This window comes from Danio rerio, chromosome 20 (genome assembly GCF_049306965.1).
Source record: "Danio rerio strain Tuebingen ecotype United States chromosome 20, GRCz12tu, whole genome shotgun sequence".
Lineage (NCBI taxonomy): Eukaryota > Metazoa > Chordata > Actinopteri > Cypriniformes > Danionidae > Danio > Danio rerio.
In genome coordinates this window covers 21,258,645-21,278,799 of record NC_133195.1, presented here as the reverse complement: position 1 = coordinate 21,278,799, position 20,155 = coordinate 21,258,645, and the positions used below count along the sequence as shown (strand labels likewise).

Here is a 20,155-nt window from a genome sequence, read left to right as displayed (position 1 = left end):
TGACGTGTTCAGCGGGCGGTGTGTAAACAGAGCGGGTGAGTGTATAAGCAGATCCCAGCAGATGGCACAGTTACAGCAGACCAGAGTAGTGAAGTCACCGCAACTTCAAGTGGCAGCTGCCCCTTTCATGCTGATATATACGGCCTGCTGCTGACTTTAACATTCGCACTCCATACCTGAAAATGAGATTTTTGTTGATTTGGTGTAACACACTTGCTGTTCGCAGCTCGATGGCGTGAACGAGGGATCTGCTTACAGACGGTGTGGATGAGTAAACTACGAAGAGCATATTGGGTGAACAGAATGGCAGAAGCAGACATGAAAGAAACACAGAGCTGAGATGGCAGGAGATTACACTCGTCAACACTGTTGTGGACCGAGGCCAAGGCGGCGGGGCGGCATCTGCCAACTAACTTTGAAGTTTGTGCATGAATGTGTGTGCAGTTACCATCAGTTTCTTCACTCTACTGTGTGTTTAGGGTCAGTCACCCTGTAATTTTTGTTTCTCTTCATACTTAGAGAGGGAGTTTTTGGTAAAACTTTATTATGAGATTAGGTCACAATCCACAGTATTAAAGAGCCCTTATTGTGGGTTTTTGAACATGAGCGTCCATGCAATGTGTAACACAGCTTAAGTGAATGAAAACATCCAGCTGAGGTTTAAATCTAAAACCGTGTCCAAAACTATTGATTCCTTAAGGAAATAGTCGAATAAATTAATCGAGTTGTGTTGCTTGAACGCGTTGACGTCGATATAGTACATCACCAAATATGTAGTTGCAGATCTGGTAAAATGGGAACGCGTTTTCCCTTCAGACACTAGCGGAGCATGGGGGATCACGGGACTGATCATGATGCATAGATGACGATCAATGACAGATGAAGATTTGGCTGCGGGGAATAAAGAGTTAAACTTCATTTTCACAACAATACCACAGTATAGCCAATCATGAGCTGTGTTTGTTCCTGTCATTTTTTAGATTTTTGATAACAATAACCTTTGCCGCAATGCGGGATTCGCAGACAGTTTGCTATTAAAGGAGCAGCAGAGACAATTATTTATGGGACATTGTCAGACTTTGACACGGACTTTGTCAGTAACTTACAGTTCAAATGGACCAGTTAACCATAACAATGGACCATAATGGACCATAACATGTAAATGTGATTAAATTGTTGCTTTATTTTGTGTAGTTTACAAAATATGTGTTTAAATGTGTTATAAGTTATAATCGCCCCGCGCGGCTTGTTATCACTTATCTATTATAGATCAGTGCTTTGTACGTTATCTCTCAGGTTAAACCTTCATGGGAATGTTCACATATTGTGTCCAAAACCACATTGAAAACTCAACGCTGCTTCTTCCTTTACCAATTTAAATTCATTTGTGAACTCATAATCCTCTGCTGTTTTCCTTTGCTATTGCCACCGTCAGCTGTTCCTCACACGCGCAGTGCGTTCAGTTTTCAAAATAGTTCAACTTTTGCAACTGTGTGGATTAATACCGAATGTGTGTCATTGTTATTACTTGGGGTTAGGGTTAAGAGTCAGACCAATCAGCGCAGATTAGCATCACGCTAAAGAGAGGGTTTGGGACCAACCCTGCTAAAAAATCCAGCTTAAACCAGCCTAGGCTCGTTGGCTGGTTTTAGCTGGTCAACCAGGCTGGTTTTAGAGGGGTTTTGGCCACTTCCAGGCTGGTTTCCAGCCATTTCCAGCCTGGTCTTAGCTGGTCAGGCTGGAAAATGACCAGCTAAATCCAGCTTGACCAGCCTAGCAGGCTGGGAGCCCAGCCAAAACCAGCTATGTCCAGCTTAAACCAGGCTGGTCAAGCTGGTTTTAGCTGGATTTAGCTGGTCATTTTCCAGCCTGACCAGCTAAGACCAGGCTGGAAATGGCTGGAAACTAGCCTGGAAGTGGCCAAAACCCCTTTAAAACCAGCCTGGTTGACCAGCTAAAACCAGCCAACCAGCCTAGGCTGGTTTAAGCTGGATTTTTTAGCAGGGAAATGAATCGCTGAACGAATCATATGGGAGTCATTGGGATAATTAGGTAAAAATAAATACATATTATAAGACAGTGAAAGTTCTTTGAACTTGCATGCATATAAGCCTGTTCTTGGCATAAAATATTACCTTTTATCATGCAAAAGAGTGGCTTTTTAGAAAACACTAGCTTAATCCACTACTAATTAGCTGTTTATAAATACCCCTGCTGAAAAATCCAGCTTAAATCAGCCTAGGATGTTTGGCTGGTTTTAGCTCGTCAACCAGCCTGGTTTTAAGCAGGGAAACTGAAAAAAATATCCATAAATTAGCAGTTTTACCGTATTGTGTGATTTATGTTTTTCCTTTTTTTTCCTTTTTATCAAAAAGCATAGAATCACCAAGAGGCGACACTCTAGTGCGATTTGGGAAACAGCCACTTGATGCTGCGGCGGCCATTTTGGAATGAAAATTCCAATTGGACAACAGCATATTATAAGTCTGTAAAATAAACTATTATAAGTGCTGATGATTGAGATAGTAAGTGCTGTATTGTCGTCTTTCAGGTTGTATCTCAGCTTTAATGCGCTAAGAGAAATAAAATAAATAAAAAACAAAGCAGCTGCTTGTCATCGCAGCAGCAATAAGATCTAATGGACAGCCGATCGTTTTCACTCCAAAATGGTGGAGTCTGGGGCTGTTGCTGGGCACTGCTGTTGCAATGGAACGTTCCACTGGGTGTGGCCTCTTGGTGATTCTATGCTCTTTGCTTTTATGTATGCTTTTGAATTGCATTATGGGCGTTGATCTTTCATCCGACATCTTTTAAACTTGAAAAATTTAAATAGGTGACTTTTATGAATATTTTTTTAATAGTTGAAAGTGATACAGTGTATTGTCTGGGTTGGTGTTGTATATTACAATACAAAAACCTTGTAGGAAACTGCCAGTATATTTTCTGTAATTTAACCGACTTATATATTTATTTATTATACATTTTATTATTACAAACTACTGAAATGTCAATAAAAGTAATTTTGTCAAGTGTAAGTTGAATTTTCAACATAAAAAATCGACAGAGCAGAGCTCAAGGTCCCATAATGCAAATAACAATTGTAAATAAACAGAGAAAAAATACAGAAATGTTCATTAACAGATATTTTCACAGTGTAATTAGTAAGTTAGAAGTTGGGATTTAACCTGAATATAACAAATTAATTAATTTATTGGCAGCTGTTTACATATAGGTCTGTTGCTGTTATATATCTGTCAGACTTTATGTGTAGAATTCAGAGAAATCTCTGCAACCCCACTTATTTAGAGAACTGTACTATTTTTACAGATTATGTTGAGCAAAACCTGTTCTACACAACAGCAGTGAACCATCTAGTGGTGTAGTCGCGTCATTACACATTATTTTATATTTTTTTATTTTTCATTTTCTCAGATACTGGCCTTGTGAGTCCCATTTACCTCCTTTTGACCTCAAAGCCTCTGTCCTGTGATTATGGCTGAATGTAATTCGCTTCTCTCAGCACCTTGCTTTTTACTTGTCTCAGCTTCTCTCATGAAAGCATCATAATTGAGCTGCAGGTATGAAATGTGACCCAAGATTGTGCCTCGCAGTGTCTAAATATTGTGTGATGTTGAGCTCTGGAAGATCACAGATAATCAATCGCTGACGGTTGCTGACACACAACACCATCTCCATCCCTGCCTAGACGACAGGCGCCCGTCCCACAGCCCTCTGTCTCCAGCTTCAACACAGGATCACAACAGGCTAGACTGGCATCCGCATGTCTCTTTAAATCATTAGCCACTTCCAGTCATCAACTGCAACATATTTATTTCTTAAAAACCACAGTTATTATACAGTCAGATACTTATTTTCTCATGAAAAGCATACAGGTTTTTTAATATAAAGGCAGGTTTTTAATGTTACCGTATTTTGTGTGTTAATATTTATTCTCTGACATTTCATATTACACATCTAGCACAACTAAAGCTGTGAACAAATAGAGCAATATATAAATACAACAAATAAACAAATATATAAATAAATGAACCAATTGAAAATTCTCTGCTTTTCGGGATTCAATGGATTCATTAGGCATGGGTTTGAGTAAAATGTTCATATTTGTTTTATTATATAAAGGTTTAACTTCTAAGTGTTTTTTTAACGACATTTGGTCAGGAGACCATTTTCAATTGTTGTGATTGAAAATCAGGGTTATACCTCTAAATATACATTTCTCTTTGTATGAAAAGGAATATAAACATGTTTAAATATATATTTACTTTTTAAGTAATTACATTGTTGCATTATATAGTTTTTTTTAATCTTTTCGTTATTTAGTAAACATCCCTACAAAGTTTCGAAACTGCAATGTTTTATTTAAATGTAGATTTTCATGTTGTAGATAGTCAGTGTTGTTTGCAGTTTGACCATTTAAACATAACTAGAGAGTTAAGAAGTCAGTGCTGTTGAACAAACCTGTTAATTAAGTGATAAATGACATAAAATAGGACAGATCTTAGAGAATCCATGTTGCTGAAAAAATGTATTGTTTGTTTTTTGAATCAATATTGTTGACTGAATTAAATGAGTGAATGACTCACTAGACTAGGGGTCACCAAACTTGATCCGAAAGAGCCGGTGTCCCTGTAGAATTTAGCTCCAACTTGCCTCAATACACCTGTGTGGAAGCTTCAATAATAATAATACATTTTATTTATATTACGCTTTTCTCAGACTCAAAGCGCTATCAAGAGCATCAAAACACAGTGAAACATGAAATACACAAAAAAGTTTTTTTTTAATTATATATATATATATATATATATATATATATATATATATATATATATATATATATATATATATATATATATATATATATATATACATACAGATGAAAAGAAAACCTCATAAGTTATAAGCAATAATAAAAAGATGAGTTTTAAGAAGTTTCTTAAAACAGTACAGGGAACAGTGAACAGCTTTATAAGTTAAAATCAAGGTTTTAAAACTGATGCGTGACTTAATAGGGAACCAGTGTAAATGTTGGAGTACAGGGGTAATGTGAGAGCGACATGATGTTTGAGTTAACACACATGCAGCTGAGTTTTGAATACATGGTTAAAGCTTAAGTGAATTGGCTGGCAGACCCCCAAATAAAGAGTTACAAAGATTTAAATGAGACAAAATAAAAGCATGGACAAGCCAAAAGGATGGATGCGGGCAATTTTGCGTAAGTGATAAAATGCGTTTTTTGTTAAGTGTTTAAAATGAGGTTGCAGGCTAAGCTGAGTGTCAAAGAGAACACCAAGACTTCACACCTGCATAGAAGAATTTAAAAGACAATCATCAACTGTTACGTGAGATTACCACATCTATTAACAGAGGACGTGCCAATAAGTAAAATCTCAGTCTTGGAGCTATTTAATTTGAGATAGTTTTGTTGCATCCAGATTTTAATCTCCACCAAGCAGGTGCTGTGTCGACAGTGAGGCAGATAGATTAGGAGATGTACCAATATAAGTTTGTGTGTCGTCAGCATAGCGAAGATAATTAGTACCATATTTTAGAATAAGGGTGGAAGAAGGAGGACACTGGCCCTCCAGGACTGAGAGTGGTGACCCCTGCATTACAATCATATTTTTTTCTCTTAAGGAATCAGTGTTGAATGAATTGGTTGAACAAATGATTCACAACTTATTTTTAGTTTATTTTTTGCTTCATTAAGAATCAGTTTTGTTGAGTAAATTAGTTTAATTATTTCTTTAAATTACACATACATTTAGACATTTATTTTGTTAATTAAATAGTCAGTGATTATGTTTACATGGACACAACTTAATACGATTTAGACAATGCTCTGGTGAAGATACCTTAAGCCGATTAAAGTCATAATCAAACTAAACAGAAATGGAATTGAGACATGTGGAGTATATCGATCTTAGTGCAGTACAGACATGTAAACACCTTAATCAAACTATTACCCTCTTGTAGGATTTTCGCTGCATTTTATGGCAAGATAGTTTATAAACACTCCTGTTTGACACTATTCTCTGCACCTATCGAGTCAGTGAAGGAGCACAGACATCTGCATCACGAAATGCAGCGGGGTTTCCCCATATGGCATGCAGTATTAAATTCCACTGAGCAGGTCATACTCTTATCCAATAGCTCGTTTATCGCTGCCGGCATGTCAGAAATATTCCTGTATGAAAGTGATAGTTCCAAACTGCAGTTAAAGCCGACAAATTGAAAAGAAACATCCGAAATTACATAAAACTCTGAAGGAAATGTGGACAGCGTACTGACGCAATGATGTTAATCGATGTATTTGCTACAACATGTAAAACGGGATCATGAAAGAAACATTCAAAAACAACTCATGTAAACGCCTAAACATGTTATTGTCTTGTTCAGATTAAGGCAAATAATTTGATTACTGATATCAATGTAAACTTAATCATTGTTTGCTAAACAAAATTGAACGAGTGTTTGAATAAAATGGCAATATGTAAGGCATCACTTGTTGTCATTTATTGGGGAAATTTGCTAACCTACCAAAATAATCTGGGAAAATGTATACCAATAATGCACAGACTACCTGAAATAAACACAGTGAAGTGGAGAAATAGCTGAGAAATGTTCTGACAAATGCAGCAAGGTGTGTTTCACACTACATTATAGTAGTAGTAACAAGGAAAGCAACACCAAAGTGCTGCTAATGTCACACATTCTGCAAACTTAAATGATTAGTATTGCTACGTTTAGTCAGCATTCAGTCATTCATTCATCACAACGGAATGAACTGCCAACTATTCCAGCATATGTTTTACAGCCACAACCCAGCACTGGAAAACATCCATACACACTCATTCATACACATACACTACACCCAATTTAGTTTATTAAATTTACCTATAGCGCATGTCTTTGGACTGTAGGGGAAACCGGAGCACCTGGAGAAAACCCACATTAGCACAGGGAGAACATGCAAACTCCACACAGAAAAGACTCGAACCAGTGACCTTCTTGCTCCTTTACATTCAGAAAATACAAATATCCCACAAGGTTATACTTTCTCAGGGAATGTATATTCAAAATGGAAACATGATCGTCTGTGTAATTGATCCCTCCTTGTGTTTTCTCTCTCCCATCTTTGTTTACTGTCATTTTCCACATCTGAAATGTAATCTGTCTAATTCCTTTTCTGTATGCTTCCAGTCTCACACTATTTCTCCTTTCCTTCCTTTCTGCATCTGCACCTTTTCAGGTACATCAGAACAATGTATCTGGGCATCCAGAGCCGGAGGCAAAAGGAGAACCAGCGACGCTTCTACTGGGCCATGATGTACGAGTATGCCGATGTCAACATGCTCCGTCTACTGGAGACATTTCTGGAAAGCGCTCCACAGCTGGTGCTCCAGCTCTGCATCATGATCCAGAAGAACCGGGCCGAAACGTTACAGTGTAAGGAGTGCCTCAAGGCTCTACTGAGACCACTGACATTTCAAACAGTACTGCTTTTGTGTGTCTGTGATGAATGATACAAATATTACAGAAATAACTTTGAAACCTTGATACAATAACATTGATATTTCTGGCTATACACTGTAAAAAGCAATTAGTTGACTTTTCTTTTTTTACAAAGAGAGTAAACGTTGCTTTTGAAGCAATTCGTTGGCTTTACCTTAAAAAGCAAGTAGACCCATTGACTTAAAATTATTAAGTAAATGGACTATGTGCAAAATTTATTCATTCATTTTCCTTCGGCTTAGTCCCTAATTTATAAAGGGTAACCACAGCGGAATGAACCACCAACTATTCCAGTGTATGCCATACACATATGTAATGCAGGACTGAGAAACACCCATATACTCTCACATTCACACAACACACACATATACACTTTGGCCAATTTAGTTTACCCAATTTACTTAAACTTCATGTCTTTGGACTGTGGGGGAAACTGGAGCACCCAGAGGAAACCCACAGCAATACGGGGAGAACATGCAACATGTGTAGAGTTTGCTGGCCCAGCTGGGACTCGAACCAGCGACCTTCTTGCTGTGAGGTGACAGTGCTAACCACTGAGTCACCGTGACACCCTGCTAAAATAAAGTTGTCAACTTGACAGTTTCAATGGGTTTGCTCAGTATTTGAAGTTAACTTAACGCTTTTAAGGCAAGAGGTTTACTCATGTTTACTCAACTAATTTGCTTTTTTATGTATAGATGAACAGACAAACAGGTGGATGGATATAATATTTGAATAAACATGAAAATATACAGTTGAAGTCAGAATTATTAGCCCCCCTTTGATTACATTTTTTATATTTTCCTGAATGATGTTTAACAGAGCAAGGAAATTTTCACAGTATGCCTGATAGTATTTTTTCTTCTGGAGAAACTCTTATCTGTTTTATTTCGGCTAGAATAAAAGCAGTTTAAAAGTTTTTAAAAACATTTTAGGTTTAAATTATTATCCCCTTTAAGCTCCTTATTTTTTGATAGTCTAGAGAACAAACCTGTTAAAATCATTATACAATAACTTGCCTAATTACCCTAACCTGCCTAGTTAACAAAATTAACCTAGTTAAGCCTTTAAATGTCACTTTAAGCTGTATAGAAGTGTCTTGAAAAATATCTAGTCAAATATTATTTACTGTCATCATGGCAAAGATAAAATAAATCAGTTATTAGAGATAAGTTATTAAAACTATTATGTTTACAAATGTGTTCTCCGTTAAACAAATAGGGGGAAAAAACGGTATTGTAATCATATTTTAAAGGATGTAAACATTTTGAGGGATGTAAACATAACAATGGTCCTAATGTATTTCCTCTTTTATATTTTTAATTTTGAAAGCTTCTGAAAATCCAAAAAGGTCCATAAATTGATAAATAATGTTATGACAGCTGAAAATATGACTGAAGTGCTTGTTACAGTTATAAAGTACCATGATAAGAAGCAGGAAATGTTCATGGGACAATGACATTACCACATTGAAATGGTCTATATTAGTTTCTATATCAAGTCAAATTTTAGTGTTTTGTAAATGTATAGCAGAATGCTCTTATAGGCTGACAATTTTGGCAGTGGGGGTTGTTTCCAATCTATTTGTGTTGGTATTTCCTGTTAAAATATTGCTGGAAATGCACCTTTAGTTTTTCATGAGTGCAACATAAGGCTCTGAAACAGCATGATGTATGGTCAAAATCTGCAGGTTGGGATTGCTTTTGACAGCACAATACAATCAACTGGATCGCACAGCCTTTTGTTCTATTAATTCATCAGCATGTCCAAAACCATCTTAATCTTTCAGAAAGCTGGACAAATCATGACAATTCCATAGTGTGCATCTGGGGGAAAAAGGCTGACCTGTGGATGAATCTGACAGTCTGAGCCCTCCCTAGTTGAGATTTTTTTAAATGATCAACTGTGTTTGAGGGAAATGTATTTTTTTATTTTGTATTTTTTTCTGCTGTGCAGCAGGTAATGTGAGCCGTAAGACCATTTTTTCTGATGTGGTGACAGCACTGCCAGCCAAGCCTGAGCTCAGCAGGATGAATGATAAATATCTTAGAAAAGAGATTAAAAGAACAAGCAAGAGGCGTGTGTTGTAGAAGTGATAAGATGACAATGACACAGTGCATGCTTTTATTAATTAGCAAAACTGGAGGAAGACAGCTTTTATATTTATAACAGTACACATGCATGACTTTCCCCCCCCCAAAAAATGAAAAACATACACAGCCCTTGAAGTCACCTGTAGGAGAAAAACAATACACATCAGGTCTGTCATGAAGAGTTTTCCTCCTAAACTATAAAGCTTTAAAATATGACAAATATTTTTAATAGTTTAAAACAATATATTTTCTGAGTTGGTCATGTAAATTAATGTACCAAAACAGTAGTGAGCAGCTTATTGTGTTATTGTACAAATTTATAAATGAAATATTTCTAAATAAAAATTGTCAATGAAAGCCACTAAGTTAAACTGCACAACTTTCAACATCAAAAGATGTCAGATTAAATTCAATTCAATTCACGATTATTTGTGTAACGACCGGGGAGGGAATGACAGATACAACAGGATTTAAGATCCAATATGCAGGTTTATTCAGCGTCAGGCAAGCAGTGGTCAAATCAGGTAAAAACAGGTATGTGCAGGCAAATCCAAAATCGTAGTCGTATAAACAGGCAACAGGTCAAAAGGCAGGAAGCTAAACAGGAGAACAGGGAATAGAAGGCTAGGGTCTAACTCGGAGAAACAAGACAGGGAAATGCGTTGTAATGTCACACTAGGTAAACAAACCTCTGCAAACTGGAACAGTGAATGTGTGGCTTAAGTAGGGTGAGTATCAGTCTCTAACAAGGGTTAGCTGGTGAGAATGCAATCAAGCTAGATGTGTCAGCATGGGTGTCTGGGAGCAGTGCCTGTATGAAAATGTAGTCCTGGGAAATGCGGAAGTGTAGTCCATAGAGTTCGTGTGATTACCAGCGATCTCAGGAGAGCGATCGCTGGTTGTGTGACAATTTGTATAGCCCTTTTACAACATAGATTGTGTCAAAGCAGCTTCACATAAAAGGTCATAGTAAATTGGAACAGTGTAGTTCAGTTTTTTTAAGTTCAGTTCAGCTCAGTTTAGTGTGGTTTAATAATCACAACTGTGGGTCTAGACCAGGGGTGTCAAACTTAATTCCTGGAGGGCCGAAGCCCTGCACAGTTTAGTTCCAACCCTGCTCCAACACACTTACCTGTAGGTTTCAAACAAGCCTGAAGGACTCAATTAGTTTGATCAGGTGTGTTTAGGGTTAGGGTTGGAACTAAACTGTGCAGAGCTGCGGCCCTTTTGGAACTGAGTTTGACACCTGTGGTCTAGACACTGGAGAGCAAACCATCGATGCGCAGCTCTACAAATCCCAAACCATGCAAGCTAGTGGCGAAAGCAGAGAGGGGAAAAAAACTTCACCAATTGCCAAAAGTGAAGAAAAAAAAACTTGAGAGAAACCAGACTCAGTTGGGCACGACCATTTTAATTTCTCCGCTGGCCAAACGTCTTGTGCAGAGCAGCAGTCTCAGCGGCGGAGACTATAAGCTGGGCCTCAGCGAAGACTCATCTGTCCCTAGAGCTTCACTGCAATCAGTCTCATGTTCTCCACTCCTCCATGACCACTACAGCAGCTGCTCAGGATACGGCCTGGTCCAGGATATGGAAACCTTGGGATCATCTTGTCACTGGTCTTGGATCAATCAATGACTCTGCATAGTCTGAGGGCCTCGGGATGAGTATCCCCAGCTGTTCATAGTGTATATAAACATGATAAGGAAACATGTGTGGAAACCCACTAAATGATGCACTGAGTGTATGCTTTACTAAATAAGTCTTTAATCTAGTTTTGAAATAGGAGAGTGTGTCTGAGCCTCGGACATTATCAGGAAGGCTATTCCAGAGTTATGGAGCCATAACCGAGAAGGCTCAACCTCCTTTACTCGACTTTGCTGTTCTAGGTACTACCAGAAGCCCTGAGTTTTGAGATCTAAAAGAGCGAGTTGCATTGTAGCGAGACAGAAGGTTGGTTAGATAAACAGGAGCTAGATTATTTAAAGCTTGATAAGTAAGAAGCAATATTTTGAATTCAATACAAAACTCAGAGCAGAGATCCAGGTCCCAAAATGAATGATTGAAGAGTAAATAAAAGGAAGAACACTCATGACTCACAAGTAACTTTTACTTATAGAATATTTTTATAGTACATAGAAAGTCATTGTATAGAAACCCCTTAATGTGGCTTAATGCACCAAGGCAGTGATATTAAAAGTGATATCAAACTGAATATACAGTTTGGTTTATTAATAAAATGTAAATATGAATGGAAGTAGGTGGCCAGAATATAAAGACCTTTCACATTAACTGTTCTCAGTCATATAAAACTACTATTAAAAGTCCAAATTCAGCATGTGTCTTATTGTTGATGCAAACTAAATATAGGCCAGAAGATATTATGAACTGCACATGAATGTTTTCTTCCTGTAGAAAACTAATATAAGGGAAGCACTTAATGTGACAAAATGCATAAAGAAAGTGATATTAAAAGATGGTATATTGGTATACAGTTTATTATGTAAATGTTTATTATGTTCACACAAGCTGATGAAATCAGAATATTAACGCAGTCCACTAAATTGCAAGCGATTTTTCCATATAGTCACTCATTCACTCACTCTTCTTCCTTTATTTTTCAGGAGTCGCCAAAGCGGAATGAACCACCCATGAAAAATAATTGTTCAGAAATTGTTTCAAAACTTAATTGAACTCATATACACCTGATTTGGTATGGTCCTGTAATAAAAATAGAATTTATGATACAGATACCACACACTCATTGGATGAACTCAATTTAATTGAGGGCAGTATTTCCATCCAATAAATTTATTTAGCACCAAAAAAAAAACAAAAAAAAACTACACAATGAAATATAATTGAGTTGGTCTAACATGATATTATCAAGTAAAAGTTTAAATACTTTTGTATTTTTAATGAACTTAAACTCAAAGATCTGATAATATCATGTGTGTCTATTATGTGCTGTACAGTTTACAGTCTCTTAGTTTTATTTGAAGATATCCTAAATGAACTAAAACAGCCATTTTTAAGCATGTTTCATGAGGTACAAATACAGTACACTTGATTGAGACTGATCTCAGAACTAATTTTAGAACAGTTATTGCTCACTGAGCAAAGCAACAAACTGCATTTTTGCTAATTAAGCTGCTAACACCCAAAGCATTGGTGCTTCTGCAAGGTGGTAATCTCAAAACTCAGTGTTACATGAAAATCTTAAATCTTTAAATTAAAGAGAAGATTAAACTCTAACAGGTCTTTCTATTAACTTAAAACACCTAAAATTACTTTTATTGTCAATATTTCCTTCGCTTAATTCAATCACACACAAAGCGTGCTGGGAACTACAAATCCCCTAATGAGGTAGTTGGACCAACACAATTACTTAAATTTGTCCCAACACAAGATGCTTAAGTTAACCTAATGGTTTACAAATTTAAGTAAACTGAACATAAAAACTACAAAACTGGCCAAAGAAATTACAAGAATCGTGTTGTTTCAGCTCATTTTAAACAGGTCATATTTTGAGTGTACACACTAAACAAAACTATTCTCATGCTGTTGTTTTTGAGTGAATGTGTTACAAAAGTCTACAAGTTATGGTCACTAGGTCTTGCTCATTGACACTTAACTACGTAACATGATGAGATATGGATGTGTTAATGATGAATGTACACAATTTCCTGCTGAATCAATTCTAACAGTTCTAAAATTTATCTAAAAAAAAGAGTTAGTTCACCCAAAACTGAATGTTCTGAATTCTGTTGTCAGAATTTTACTCACCCTTATGTCGTTTCAGTGCCCTGAGAAAACACAAATGTAAATATTTTAGATAAAATTTAAGAGCTCCCTCATCCTCCATAGACAGCAACAGTGCCAGAAACATTGTGAAAACATTCCATGTGACATCAATAGTTCAACTGTAATCAAGTTCCAAGAACACTTATCCACCATAAGACTGTAAAAACGGAATGTCTTCTCTCCTGCGTCAGGTCATCAGGGTGCACATTTACTATGGTAAATTCGGCGTATTGTCATTAGAGTCTGCAGTGCAACACACAACATGTCTTATTGGCCAAAAAAAAAAACACACCCTGATCTGATATGGAAGACATTTGCGAACAAAGTTGGTTTTAGTTTTACAGCTTTCCTGGAGCTTCATACGATTACTGTTGAACCACTTAAGTCACATGGAATGTTTTGACAATGTGTTTGGTTCTTTTTCTTGACTTCAAATGTGTCTGGACCAGTTCTGTCTATGGAGGTTCAAAAAGCTCTTGGATTTCATCTTAAATTTCTTAATTTGTGTTCTGAAAATGGTCTCGACATGAGGGTAATTATTAATAAAATGTTCAATTATGGCTGAACTAATCCTTTAATGCACTGATTCAGGAAAAAGCAAAACCACCATTTGGCACTTTGATTTAGGATCGGATCACTTATTATTTTAATTGTGTTAATTTCACTTAATTTTGAAAAGAAGAGCTTGACCATGATACTCAATCCTGATCATGATTCCTTAGATCTGTGAGCACAAGAATATTTTTTTTTAATTTCCCTTTTTTGTGATATCAGTATGTCTCTGTGTTGTCTAGGTGTGTCGGCAGTCACGTCTCTCCTCTCTCTTTCCTGGGTTCTGGCCTCATACCACAAGCTTCTGCGTGATTCCCGCGATGACCAAAAGAGCATGAGCTACCGGGGAGCACTGGTGCATCTCCTGTGGCGATTCTTCACCATTTCCTCTAGGGCGCTCTCTTTCGCCCTCTTTGCCTCGGTTTTCCACCTCTACTTTGGCATTTTCGTGGTGCTGCACTGGTGTGCCATGGCCTTCTGGGTAATCCACGGAGGCACCGACTTCTGTATGTCCAAGTGGGAAGAGGTGCTATTCAACATGGTGGTCGGCGTTGTCTACGTCTTCTGCTGGTTTAACGTCAAGGAGGGAAGGACCCGATACCGCATGGTGTTTTATTACTCGCTGGTGCTGGTGGAAAACACCATCCTTACCGCTCTCTGGTATGCCTACAGAGACCCAGTCTCTACGGACTCTTACGCCGCATCTGCCCTGTGTGGCGTCTTCCTGTGCTTTGCTTCCGGAGTGGCTTGCATGGTTCTTTACTATGGGGTCCTGCATCCTATGGGGCCCCGGCTGAGGGTGCTGGCCAGTTCCTGCTGTGCCGAGCTCCTTTGGGGCCTCCCTTTACCACCCGAGGCTGAGCCCATGGCACCCACTCCAGGGCCCCGAGGCTCCCAAGCGACCCCGACCAGGGGCATGGCTTCAGGGGATTACAGTGAACCAGAAGAGGCCGCTACAGACACTTGCCTGCCAGTGTTTCAGGTGAGATCAACTGAGCCCACCGATGCGTCGGGACGGCCCATTCCTCCAAAAGGGCCCCTAATCAAGATTGATATGCCCAGGAAACGCTACCCAGCTTGGGATGCTCACTTTGTGGACCGCCGTTTGCGGCGGACCATAAATATCCTCCAGTTCATCAGCCCCAACGCAGTGGGCATCAGGTACAGGGATGGACCCCTCCTCTACGAGCTGCTCCAGTACGAGTCCTCCCTATAAAAACGTGCAATGATGCCGCTTTTCTCTACTCTCTCGACCCTCTCTAGTTCTCTGGTTCCTTTGGTGCTTTTTTCTTCAGAGTTTTTATTATTTAGTTGTACTCTCAAGCTAAAAGAGTGCATCTAAGGTCTAAACAGAGAATATTCAACATATATTTTGACTAACACAGTGTAGAGTTGAGGAACAAAATGTCCAAAATACAACATTCCCTAGTTTGGGTTACTCTGGTGTGAATGTTCGACTAATACTGTATGTATGTTTGATGGTGTTTGTGTTCCTGTCACCTCTGAGATGTGCATGATGGGAATGATGGAGGAACGTAGTCTCTGGCATCCTCATTCTGATTTTGCTTTTACCATTTTGTGCCTATGTTTTTGTTTTTTCCTAAACAGTTGTACCGACAGCTGATCTTAGATGATGGTAAGAAAAGTCAACATTAGCTTAGACTCTAAAAAGCACATTTGATTGTCAGATGAAGCACACAAAACACCATTCCTGTTCTCCAGTGATTATGGGGGAAGAGGCTTTAAATTGTTGTCAAATTGCTTTTAAACAGAACAGCAACTTTTTGTGTAAAATTCAGTGATGTCATGTAAAAATTGGTGTCAAATTTGGGTGTTGGCCTACCACGTAACACTGCCACTGCTACTGTAATCATGAAGGGCCTTAATATTTATCTCAACATGTATTTTCCTACTGAAACTCACTAGTGATGTAAAATCGATCATTTCTTTTGCATATGGCCCACTATTATAAATGAATAAATGGTGCATAATTTCATATTGTTTAGGGTAGGAAAGATTTTATTTAAAGTTATTAATAACTTTATTCAGCAAGGGTGCATTAACTTAATCAAATTCCAAAATATTTCTGTTTCAATTTTCTATTCATCAGAAAATCCTGAAAAAAAGTGTCAAAGCCTCCACCAAATATTAAACATGACAGCTGTTTTCAATATTTATAAGATTTATTTCTTGGTCACAAAATCAGCATATTTGTATGATTTCTGAAGGATCACGTGACACTAAGGACTGAAATAATAATGCTGAAAAAGCAGCATTGAACTCAAACCAGGGACCTTCTGGCTGTGAGGCAAACGTGCTAACCACTGAACGACTGTGCTGCCCAGAATCAAATACATTACCCTATATTCAAATATAAAAATGTTATTTTAAATCTTAATATCATTTCATATGTTTCATCAAATAAATCAGGCTTGGTCAGCATAAGACAATCTTACCAACTCCAAACTTAAATGATTTCTTTAAACACGTTATTTGCTTTAACCCATATCTAGTGTACACCAATGAAAGCTAGAAGGAATTAGAGGTACATATTTTATTATATAAGTCAATACATACATATAAAACACAATGATAAAGTTTTAATACTTGGCTAATGTTTTGTCACATAACCCTGAAAAAAGTGCTTTGTATGAGTTAACCAGCCTGATCTCACGAGAAAACGTAAGTATTTTACGTTTTGCCAGTTTAGTGGCTAATTCGTACAAATTCGTACGATTTCAGTCGTACGAACTGATACGATTTTAAAAAGGAGGGGTGGCACCTAACCCCACACCTAACCCCAACCGTCATTGGGGGATAAGCAAATTGTACTAAATTGTACGAATTAGATCTTACGAATTCATACGAATTAGCCATAAAATGAAAAAGTTACGAATTGCCGTGAGATTGTGTTGTAGTTAGCATGTACAGTAAAAACAAAAAGAAAAACATTAAAAATGACTCAACTAACATCAGCCAAGTTATTTTAATGAGTTAGCTCATGTTAAAATTAATATTTAGGGTAACAATTGCACATTAGCATCATTACAGTGTAATAACGAAAAGAAATGTGCGGTGCTTAACTGTAACCTTTAGTACTCCTCCATCATTCCCTGTATAAAACAGCATTGTTCTGTCCACTTAAACCTTTTCTTTAACAAAAGGCTTATGGATTCTTGAGAAATAATGTGTAAATGGTATACCATTCACATTCAATATGTACAATATTCATTTTTATAAAAGGAAAAAGTTATTTTATTTGAAGTGTGCAATATTTTGGGGAGTTGTGCTTGGAGAAAAAGGTCACTTTTGCTTGACGTTTATACACCACCACAGAATGCATGCCATTAAATTGAGGATTGACTGGGTTGCCAGGTGCCAACCAATGAATGAGGGCTTCTAATGAACTAGATAATTGAATTAATCATCCCACTATATACTTTGTTATTTCAGTATCTATACACGGTGCACTTAATAAACTTGAGGGTTAGACTCAAAAAAGCCACTTGTTTACCTCCAGTGAGGTACTCCCCCCGCTCCAGATTTCATCAAATCAGTTTAAAAGAATGAATGAATGTGAGGGCTGTCATTTCTGTTATTCACCCTGACATTTTGTTTAGAGTCCAGGCAAGATACGACAGACATTAACACGGGATGCCAAGATTCACTACATGGGCTGCTGCATTTGCGTCTGCTCAGATTTCCCTAGCAGACTTCAGATTGGTTGTAGTAGATGAGGTGGAAGAGTTTATTTTTATTTTTGCCAGGGATGGATAAGAACAAGAGGATAGACTGCGAGTGTGTGAATTTATGTGTGTGTATTTCCGTGGGTCTTACCTCTTCAGCTCCATCCTGGGTTGCTGCTCAGACTCCTCCACCCTCTCATGCAAGTGTTATCTGGGATATTCAAATGCAAAGACTACGTTTCAAGATAACAACTCAGATTTATAACCTGGCCAAAGGGAATCAGGGACGGGTAGTCGGATTTCATGCAAGGAATTCTAATACTGAAACATTCAAATTCCGTAATGCTCGCAATATCAGGTTTTAAATCCTGTTCCCGGTTCCCTTCTAGTGCCTGGAAGAGTCACTGGTATTCCGCTCCTGTAGGTGCTTGGCACATTAATGCACTGTTGTTTGCTGGGAAATCACCAACCCTTTTACGTTATTTACTCCTTTTAATGGTTGCGTGAATTGGCTGCCTGGCCTCCTGTGAAATTACAGCATTGAGGTAAGACAGACCGGGTGATATATTCCAAATACACTGTGATATTTTCTTCTATTGTTCCACTTTAGCATGATGTGTCGATGCCAACATTGCCATATTCGAGCAGGCATGGGGAATGATTCCACCTAAATCAGAATTGGCTCATTTCAGATTACTGCCTTACTAGTCAAAGTTACACATCAGATTAGTGGATATTAAAGTCACATCGCCATTTGTACACGTCAAGGGTGGGATGGGTGAGTGGGACCAGTCTCTAATAACCAATTCTTTGTGGTGCCTTGTCTTTTTGGGTGCTTCTGTGCAGCCATGGCAGCCCATGCAGCAAACAACAACGGCAGTGTCTCTATCTCAGTTCATGTTTCACTCAGTACTGTAACAAGCCAGTCAATTTTGCCCCATACCCATGCAGGACATGCCAAACGAAATCGAAAGTACTGAAAGGCAATACTTGAATGTTGGGTTAGACACTTTTCCTGGTTCCATTTGACCATTCGCAAGGGTTTCGTTAACGATCAAACCTGAAAAAAAGAAACGAGATTGGTTTGTTTGGGTACTAAATGACAGTTCCGATGAAGTTAGCAATTTATTTAATGATTGTTAATGTACTTCTGTCTATGCCTTCCTCTGTCTTGCAAAACGAATGAGCTGTAGTGCCAACAAGTTAATCTTTTCTCTCTGTCGTTTGTCTTGTGAACACAAATGTCTAGCCAAATGGATTTATGCCTGCAAAAAAGACAAAAAAATTAAGAAAAAAATGTGTGTAGACCAATAAGAATAATCCAACTTGGGTACGTAAATATGGTGCTCACTTGGTTGAAAATTGGAACGTAAATCTGAGATGGCATTGGACACATTCTTGAAGGCCTCCAGTGCTGAACCATCTTCAGACTGCTTTAACATCCTTTGGATTCTTAGCATGCTCACAAGAAATGCATCCTATATGGTGAACCCCTCAAACACACTTGCATGTTTATTTCAACGCAACGTCCCACCCATCGCTCCAGAGCATCCACACGCTCATCCGATCCAGTGGTTCTGCAACAATCAGTATTACTATAGAGCCAAATGTTGACCACAAAACGGTGCATTTTTGTTTCTTGACCTGGTGCTTATCAACATATTCTTAAGGTGCTACCACAGATGTGGACTGCAGGACCCCCGTTGTGGCTCACTAAGCAAAGTCACCGTCCAATAGACCTGCCTCTTTGAGCTCTTACGGACACTTCTCTTCTCTGGAAGAACAAGCACCTCAACACGGTTTACAGACAAACATCTCTTTTTGAAATATGGTGCCATTTATTGCTTTTCACACTGCACAAAGAAGCATTGGTGCAGCGAATATGTTCATTTTTTTACTTCTTCCCCAAATTTCTGTTCAAGTTTATGTATATTTGTTTGATAAAAATGTTTAGATGTTTAAAATCTGCTCTAGGATTTCTCGTAAAAGATGAAAATGCATCATTTTGACATCCATCCACAGGCCTAAAAGTACTTCTGATAAAAAAGGGATCGCTAAACATGTAGAAGGTGATTGCCGTGTTGTATATTCCTGTCATCTCTATGTCCTAAGCCTATGTGTATTTCTTCCGTTATTGTAGAACTGGCTGTATATTTTGTTGGAAAATGATCTTATTAATAATGATTATGGTTGTAGGATGAGTTGCTGCTGATTTTAGAGTTGTTATCCATGCTGTTGGAGACAGGTAAATTACCTGTGGAAACAGATTGTGTTAGATTGTCACTGTATTTCAGATATGGGGTATGACGAATGAAGGCACAAAGTTATTATTAAGTAATTGATTTTCTACTAACTGTAACATTTCTTTTTTCCTTAACTGACTGTACACATTAATTATGTTGAGAAAATAAGATTTATTTGATGTTGTCAAATACAAATGGAAGTAAATTGTTTTGTTTGATTGCCATTATTTGAGAAAAAAAAAAC

General features: G+C 37.8%; 1 protein-coding gene across 3 annotated transcripts in view; it reads left to right on the top strand.

Annotated features, from left to right (window-relative positions):
• The window catches only part of xkr6b (XK, Kell blood group complex subunit-related family, member 6b), a 114,975-nt gene extending 94,859 nt beyond the window's left edge, over positions 1-20,116 (top strand). The window contains exons 1-3 of one of the 3 annotated variants that reach the window (XM_073933238.1): positions 3,433-3,578; positions 7,274-7,470; positions 14,225-20,116. In XM_073933238.1, the coding sequence (XP_073789339.1) occupies positions 7,287-7,470; positions 14,225-15,198 (1,158 nt within the window). In that variant the 5' untranslated portion in view covers positions 3,433-3,578; positions 7,274-7,286 and the 3' untranslated portion in view covers positions 15,199-20,116. 3 annotated transcript variants of the gene reach the window in all.
• The last annotated feature ends 39 nt before the right edge of the window (positions 20,117-20,155 follow it).